The 9,030-nt window shown below is 41.0% G+C and overlaps 1 protein-coding gene across 1 annotated transcript in view; it reads left to right on the top strand.

Moving 5' to 3' along the window:
• The window catches only part of samd12 (sterile alpha motif domain containing 12), a 103,632-nt gene extending 94,900 nt beyond the window's left edge, over positions 1-8,732 (top strand). The window contains exon 5 of the mRNA XM_046059427.1: positions 4,557-8,732. Within this exon, the coding sequence (XP_045915383.1) occupies positions 4,557-4,588 (32 nt within the window). The 3' untranslated portion in view covers positions 4,589-8,732. The remainder of the gene's footprint in view (positions 1-4,556) is intronic.
• The last annotated feature ends 298 nt before the right edge of the window (positions 8,733-9,030 follow it).

Consider the following 9,030-nt stretch of genomic DNA (forward strand, 5'->3'; position numbering starts at 1 on the left):
AACGGTCACATGCTTCATTTTAAAGGGTCACAAGCCAAAAAGTTTTGGAACCACTGCTCTAAGAAAGGTGTGTATAATCATATTTTAGTCCATTTCCCAATACTTTCCAACCTCAGTACCTTGTCTGTAGTACTTACTCAAGCCATTTTTCTATCATGAAGATGTACATTATTAGGTAAAAAAGTGTGTAGTGGCAGCCAACCTGCTAGAGATACCCCACCAGGTGTACCCTGGATCCAGCCTGTAAAATGGATTCTTGAAAGCTGGAAGGACAGAATCAGTGCAAATGCGTCTTCGTCCACATTTTTACTTCGAGGCATGGCGCACAGCGGAGAGGTGGCAGATGCGGATGCACGCTGAGGTGTGCTCAGATTAAACAAGCAAGAGAGGTCTGATTACGAATGCATGGGTGAGAGCCATGGGAAGAGAGAGAAAGAGATATGAAGACAGGAGTGTGAAGAAGGAAAAGAGAGAGATTTTGATGATCCACACATTTCACTACCTGTCTCTGAAAAGCTGCTCATCTGTTAATGCTAGCAAATCTCGTTCATCATACGTACCGGTGGCACAGAAGACTGAGCTACTGTAGGTCACAGGAGCATTATTTGTGCTTGTGGGTGTGTGTGTGTGTGTGTGTGTGTGTGTGCATGTGGAAATGAGACTGAATCGGTGTGTGAATTACACTGCGGAACAGTACATTAATAAGAGATCAACTCTCCCTTTTGTTTGATACGTAAACGTGATGAGTGGGCCTTGTAATTGGTTAGTTTAATAACTGGAGACAAACTGAGTGTTCTCTCGGCCTCTCATTCACACACGTGCAATTACACACCACAGAAACATGCCGAAATTGTAATTCTCCGTCTGACGCTGGAGCGCACACACTTCACATTTCAGGGTGGCATTCACACGCTGGTCTGTTTAATTTAGGTTTGGCAGATTATAGTAATTATGTTAAAGAAAAGATTTTCCAGAGTAATTTGCCCTTTTCTGTCCTTGAAGACTGAAACAGCGCTGGCTGAAGGATGATCATACTCATTTTTGTTTTACACTGCTACTTGACTATTCAACCAGACTGGAAAATATGTTCGCATAAAGGTTGTGCAAGTGTCAAAGGTGTTATTGTTTTGCATGGTTTTATGGCAACAATAATCTCTTTGATCACCTGAAAATGTTTTCCTATCGGTGTAACCACAGCCATAATAACAAACTATCCTTAATATTAAGATGCAGAGCATGTGTATTGTGTGTGTTTGTTTGTGTGTGTGGCAGCCAAGAGAAGCGTAGTGATGCAGACATAAATTGGAAATCCACAGTGTGTCATTGAACTGCACCTCTGGGCCCGCTCTCCATTCAGCACTACCTCAGAATAATATGTGCGTGTGTGTATGTAGTGTGTGTGTGTGTGTGTGTGTGTGTGTGTGTGGGTGAGAGCCAATTTAAACTACCCATGAAATTAAGATACAGAACAGAGTTGTTGAATGTAGGTGTTTCTGCGTGTGACAATGCAAACTATCCTTAAGATGAAGATGTAGACCAGGAGATGTTTCCGCATGTGTGCATGTGTATACGTGCGTGTGTGTGTGTGTGTGTGTGAGTGAGGAAACAGATCTGTAGTCTGAGTCTGAGTATTGTCACCATTCTCTTAAGAAGGAGAGGGGAGGGGGATTTGAAGAATCTTTCGAACATGCTGACAGCTTGTCAAGGCCCTCCTACGACTGTAATGAATTTCAGCCTTTTGTGGTGTGTGGTCCCGCTGCACTGATAATCCTTGGCACTAATACAGTTAACAAGGAGTGTGTGTGTGTGTGCGTGCGTGCGTGCGTGTGTGTGTGTGTGTGTGTGTGTGTACACGTGTGTGTGCGGGCGTGCATGTGTGGGCTGACATGTTTACATGCCTTTGAGTAGAAATAGCTTGATGCATTGCAGTGTTTGCCAATAATGATGATGAATATTAGGTGGTTGAATTTGCATGGATGTTTGTGTGTGTGTGTGTGTGTGTGTGTGTGTGTGTGTGTGTGTGTAATAATAGCCAAGCCAAGGTGGAATATGAGTAAGCATGTTTATTAGGCACTGTACTTGTATTACCATTTTATGCTACTCTATACTTCTTCTCCAATATCTTTCAGAGGGAATATGTGACTTCGCTCCACTACATTCATTTGACAGCTATAACTACTAGATTGCACATTAAAAAAAACAAGACCATCCTCCCAAGAAGCACGACAGTATCAGTCGTTCCAGTGACCCAAAACAACATGTTTACATCCAAGTGACGAAGACCTCTAGCGACTGTATTAATTATGACTGAGACAAAAGAGGGAGGGAGGTTGGGGCATTATAGAGAGGCAATATCTGTGTAGGGAGGAGGTCAGGTTGGATACATGGGTCAACAAAACATTGGACATGGAGAGAGCACTGTTCATTTCCAACCAATTTTTTTAAGCATGACCATGACCACTAAGTTCCCCTAACCTTAGCAAAATAGTCATTTTGACCGAAAAACAGATTGTGGAAGGTTAAGTTGCCCTTCTGATAGTGACGTCACATCAGAAAATGTGTTGTTATAGAGGGTATGGAAAATCACTGTATTTTGTTGTTTCATTTGGAGGAACAAAAACACATGATTGAAGCTTATAAAATAAAAGCATATCATGTAATACAAAAAGCACTGTCTAGTAGTGATGGGAATTATGGCTCTTTGAAAGGTGCCACATCTTATTATTTCTATATTACCTTTGTTCTTTTTTCTTGTAGGGGGCTTGGGTCACTAGCTTTATCTGCAAAATAATCACTAGGATAATGATAGAGGAATATATGGATCAGATTCAAAATTAGACATCCCAGTATACTTTCATTTTGCATGTGTGTACTAGGTTAAGCAGCACTAAAATACACGAGGTGAAGCCATATCTCTCTTCTTAGTGAATTTATTACTTTGAATTTACCCTCTGTATTAAATATGTTACGTAAATAAAGTTGCCTTACCTTGAATACAATTCATGCACCACTTACTATTAAAAAACATTTTAACTCCGCTCAGCTGATGCAACACCAGTGTACACCAGCATAGTAAACAAGTGGACCCACACTGATAATGCTGCAGACAGTTTGTGACTACAGTGGTAACATTACTGGTACACTGTTCTAGTAAAGGAGAGTGGGTTTAGGGCAGGCAGTGAAATTTGGCCACAACAATAAAACATAACATCCACAGTGTCTAGTCGGGGCCATTTCAAATTGTTAGCAGTTACACCACTTTAAACCTCTCGTATGGTTTCATATTTAATAACCACTTGAGGCAGAAAGAGGTAAAACTCCAATATTTCACAAAAAACAAAGTAGTTGGTAGTAGTAGTTGGCAGGTTGGGAAGCCACTACATTACAGTATGTAAAGTAGCTAGAACAGTAAAATGCTACTCACACTATAATATAACCGTATTATCAGTCTAATAATGTAATATGTAGTAATATATCTGTTATAGGGGCCATTTTTAGGAACGAGTGGAAGAGTAAGAACTTTTACTTTTGATACTACTTCTGTTATTTTGCTTAAGTAGGATTTTAATTGCAGGACTTTTTCTTGTGATGGAGTATTTTTACATTGTCATATTGGTATTTAAGTAAAGGGTCTGAATACTTCTTCCACCAGTTGAAAAGTAAATCGGCAGCCTTCTCCTCACTACACTTTGAGCCCCAAGTTTCATAATGTTTAAATCAATTCTCAGTACTGTGTTGGCCCACTGTCCTCAGTTGAAAGAATAAAGTAGAAAATCACAAATCTGTTTCCTTGCACCAAGCTTTGCATCCACACGCACACACAGACAAACACACACACACACAAGCTGTTGTCAGAGTCAGGGCTGGCATGTATCTTTGTGCCTTGTCATCACATGCTCCGACTGAGCTCTAAATGTCACTCTCCACTTCATCTGCCTGACTCATCCTCCTTGTCTTTACTCTGCATTTGAAATGCTTCTGTGTGTGTGTGTGTGTGTGACACTGACATGTTGTGGTGTGTATACGTTTGATGGACACACTGCTGCTCTCCACCTCCCTTTGTATGGCGCCTGCAAGCACAATGATGCTCACTGCATTGATTTTCTCGTGCCATTTTATAATTACATCTCCTCTCTTTTTATTCATCCACCCCCTCTCTCTCCCTCTTTCTCTCTTTTATCCTGTCTCTCTTATCTCCCCCCTCTCTCTTCTATTTTTCTAATTCCATCCCCTTGATCCATTTTTATGCCTCGCTGTGCCCATGCTTGTTATCTCGACCCTTTCTCTTTTTTTCCCTGTTTGATCTCAACTTCTTAATTTCCTCTCTCATCTACGTCACTCTGCTCAGTTTCGCTTTGCACCCCACTACCCGCTCTTCCTGTGATGGTCATCATTGTTTCTCTTTTTGCCCTCTTATTTTTCTTCCGTGCTCTTTCTGATTTTTGTCAACCTCTTTCTCTTTCCATCGGGAGCGCTTTCACACCCACCAACCCTCTTTTTCCCTCATTTACTTTTTTTTTAAATCTTTTTTTGTCTTCTGTTTTTGTTTACTGCAGCCTCTCTGGAGTGCACTCCATCTTCACCATAGCCTGACGGAGAAGGACTACCCAGTCACGAAAAGGCGCAGACGCCCACCGCCTTGCCAACATCCACCCAACATGATCCTCAGACTTCTTCGTGGAACATTGACAGCTCTCTGCCTCACGCCTTTGCTCTCCGCCCTGGTCTTCTCCAAAGATGAATCTGGAAAGAACTCGGGCCTTCTTCCCAGCAACTCCTGAGAAGCTCCCACGAGTTCTGACTTGCTGTTTCCTCACAGTCCAAACAATTCATCACAGCTTCCTGGAATCTGACCAATACTTTCCATTACAGACGTCCCATCTCCAGACATTTATGACCTTTGCAGCCAAGCCTCCACCAGATCTCTCACGCTATATAACTCCTACACTCCTCTCAGACATCGCTTCACTCCCTCTCCCTCAAGAACCACATCAACAGCCAAGCCCTCCTAACGATCATCTACCCAGAATTCAGCAGTTGACTTGGCTGGGTTTCCTAAAAGCATTTAAACACAACGATAATCTCCACACCGTTGCATGTGTATTTTCTCCCATGAGTACTCTTGTGGTGCACTGCTGAGCCTGTCTCTGCCCTACTAAGGACTTTCAGTAGTGGCAGCAACATAATGACTGTCTACAGGACCGCTACTACACACCTCTCCTACCTTTATCCCTCCTCCTTTTCCCCTAACAGACTACAACCGCAAAGTGTTGAGATATTTTACACCACCATGTGTGTGTTTTGTGCTCTTTCTCTCTCTCATTCTGCGCATAGATCCTGTAAACGATGTTTGACAACGCCTGGCGAAGCATCAGTATCTCTCCTCACGTTTTGCCCTCTCCATATTGTGGATCATTCTCTTAGGGTAGATAGTAAGCCTGAGAGAACTTCACTGTGAAAACAACCAACAGTTAGTAAGGGAATAAACACTGAACCTGGCATCACATTAGGTACGGTTAAGTTGGCTCCCTGAAATGAACAACATCTTTGTAAAAAAGCAATCTGAAGGAGATGAAGCAGAACCTGAGAAAAAAAGGGATGAACTACGAGAAGGAAATTCCCTCGGTGTCCCTAAAAGCACCATGCTAGCAGGTAAACGGAAACAAAGGGAAAGGGAGTGGCTGAAAGGAGCAAGAAAAGTAAAAAGGGCTTCGTGAACTGAGAGATATTTGACTTGAAATTCTTTACTGCTTTAATGAGGAGAGAAAAAGAAGAAAAGACATCACAGATAACAAAAGAAGAGCCTTTTCATTTCCTCCCCTCTGTATCACCGACTCTTTATTGCTTTGTCTGCTTTCCATCTCACTGCTTGAAACTATTTTTAGATGAGATATATTGAAAATAGTGTAGAAAGGAGACGTGCTGTGCACAGAAGCTCATCATGAAAATGTTGTCTGTCAGTCTATTAGGAAGATACACTGTTCTATTTATCTCTGATGAGAAACTCAAATCTCTGTCGATGTGAATAATGGCCACTCACTGTTGATATTGTAGGTATTTTAACTGCACTTAAAAGGACATGTGTCTGTCATGAAACGTAACTACTGTTACTCGGACCATCGTCATCTTCTTCACTATGTCTATGAGTGTAAATACATTATAAAATCTTGTAGCCAGTATAATGACCTCTTAATATCAGCAGCTAATTTCAGTGTACTGGAGTGATATTTATCAAAAGCTCATATTCACGCCAGTGAAGCCTGACCCGTTGTCATGGTAACAAAATATTTCCTTCCCTGCATGGGAGCTGTCAATCAGAGGAGCATAAAATAGGTGCTGCGGTAGGAGTTGGAAGAAAAAACGGGGTCAGAGTTGGACCCTTAGAGCCATTGCGTTTAAATGGGATTCCATTTGTACACTGGTCCCTCTGTCTACATCCATTCACTGTTTGGATAGCAGCTGTAACCTAATGCAGCAAAGACCCGTGAGCAGATTGAATAGTATTGATCAGTTCTTCTGGACATACAGTCGGTCCTGCAGGATTACAAAAGCCTCAAGGGGTGTGTGTGTGTGTGTGTGTGTGTGTGTGCTGACAGTCACATAGGAATAGAGTTGTTCGGGCTAAAACACAAGTGGCTATTTCATGGTCGGCTGGAGATGCCTTGTCCATGTCTGTCAAGGCCACCAGGAGGAAGGGGAGGGCTGAAGCTTCTGTTAAGTTTGAAACTCCTCGAGTTTGAGATCTGGATTCATTTATGCAAACGACACTTCCTGTCTCTATAATATCACTATTTTCAAGGATATAACAAATTGATATTGATGAAGATATTTTAAAAATAATTTGAACCCTTATAGTATTAAAGGAGCAGTTTGTCATTTTGACTTATTTGCTGAGATGAGAGGATTAATTCTACTCTTATAGATGTAGCCTATGCTATTAAGCAATTAGCTTAGCTTAGCAAAAAGACTGGGAAATAGGGAAACAGCTATCTTTACTCTGTCCTACCAGCTCCTCTAAAGTTCAGTAATTTCTCAACTTATATCTCATTTTTAATTGTCATTTTTAAAGTTTTACAGTTTTTTTGTATGACCTTGGCATTGTCAGGCTCTTATGTAGAAATAAAAATATGTTTCTTTGCTCTCTTGCGAAGAGTGAGATGATAAGTTCAATATAACTCTTATTTGCCCGGTAAATATAAAGCTTACCTTAGCCTAGCATACAGACTGGAGCAAAAAAGTTTAACGGTAACAAAATCCGCCTACTAGCACCTCTGAAGCTGTTTAATCTGTACAAGAACCAACATGCGAAAATGACAAACAAATTAGATAAATTAGATGTTTATTTGTAAGTTTTAGAGTTGCTAGAAACTGGATTTTGTTACCTTTAGACATAGTCAAGAAAGCTATTTCCCTGTTTCCAGTGTTTATGCTAGGCTAAGCTAACCGGCTGCTGACTTTAGCTTCAAATTTATCTGACAGACATGAGTCATATCAATACTCTCATCTAACTCTTGGCATGGGCAAATATAAGCATATTTCCCAAAATGTCAAACTATTTCTTAAAGTTAAATTCCAGGTTTTGCTCAGATATGGTCAGAAGCATTCACATTTGCACATAAGAGCCTGACAAAACCAAGGTCCATGCATTTCCAAAATCTAGAGGGGAAAGAACACAAGGCTGACTTGTGATCTTACAGTATATGAAGCACTTGCATGTAATTTCATCATATTTTTGATTGTGGCCCAGTAAAGAAAGTACTGTGTCTGTGTTCTAACTCAGTTGTAATTCTGCTCTTCAGCGTGGCTGTAAAGGACTATTGAAAGCTTTTGTAACAAAATGGATTCCTTTACTCTCAAAGCATCTTTTGAAATTATTATTTTTCAAAATTCATGCAGTCTAACTTTGGGTCAAGACCTACATTTGCTTGCAGGCTCTCCACTACATAACAAATGTAGCAGTGTGTTTTAGTGATCCATATCCCAGGCTACAGCACCGTAATAACCCTGGGTCTAGGCAGTAAAATATTGATTCCCAGAGTATGCTCGCTTTCTACTTGCAGCGAGGGAATAGATTTTCCTCTAGAGGCACGAGGGAAACTTTCCACTGTATTTCTGGTTGTGATATCCAGGTATAACCAGCTTGAGATCTGGCTACTGTGCCAAGATGTCCGAGAACTTGCCTGAACTGGCTCAGCCCATAGTCTCCCAGTACCTGTAAGAGGTTTGGCACGCACTCATAGATGCTGATACACAGTGCACTGTTACACAAGAGAACGCTAGACTAAACCTCACACAACGTTATTGCACAAGAACTTTCACATATGCTGGCATGCACGTAAGAGACACACAGACCCAGACTTTGTATTTAAAATACACATACACAAGCGCGCGCACACACACACACACACACACACTTTTCTAAACAAATTAGCAGTAAACACAGTCACAGGCGCTCGCAGGTTTCACATTAGTTATACATAAACAAGTGTAGAAGCAAACATGTAAGCGACACCTCAAACACAATCTAAACACAGGACCACAAATGTAAAGGGTTTTTTTTCTGCCATGTTGACAGCATGTTTCTATTCTGTTCTGAGTGTTTTGTAATCAACAGGCATGCGGACCAAGTCTCCCAATCTATCTCCATACAGTATAAGGTGCCTAATGATGGATATTAATATGATATTGATATCATGATGAGTATATACAATAAACCGATTAATCTTCATGTATAATGTGTTGTGTCTGTTTATTCTGCATGTGATTGGCTTGACTTTTTCTAAATGTGGACTGTGAGTGTGTGGGTGTATACATCTACTCACACACAGCAGATGTAGACTGAGTTCCCAACAAAAACCCATTACCTGGAGAGGTGTGACATTGCAGTTTGGGCATACACACAACATGTGGATCCACAGTAACATAACAAATGAATAGTGAGCACAGACAAGTTGTAATACTGCTGTTCATTTTCTACTTTCCCGCAGGCAGCAGTGTTAGCAAAAGCAGCTGAATGTGCACACTTGTGTC

The sequence above is a fragment of the Micropterus dolomieu genome, linkage group LG09 (assembly GCF_021292245.1).
Source record: "Micropterus dolomieu isolate WLL.071019.BEF.003 ecotype Adirondacks linkage group LG09, ASM2129224v1, whole genome shotgun sequence".
NCBI classification, from domain to species: domain Eukaryota; kingdom Metazoa; phylum Chordata; class Actinopteri; order Centrarchiformes; family Centrarchidae; genus Micropterus; species Micropterus dolomieu.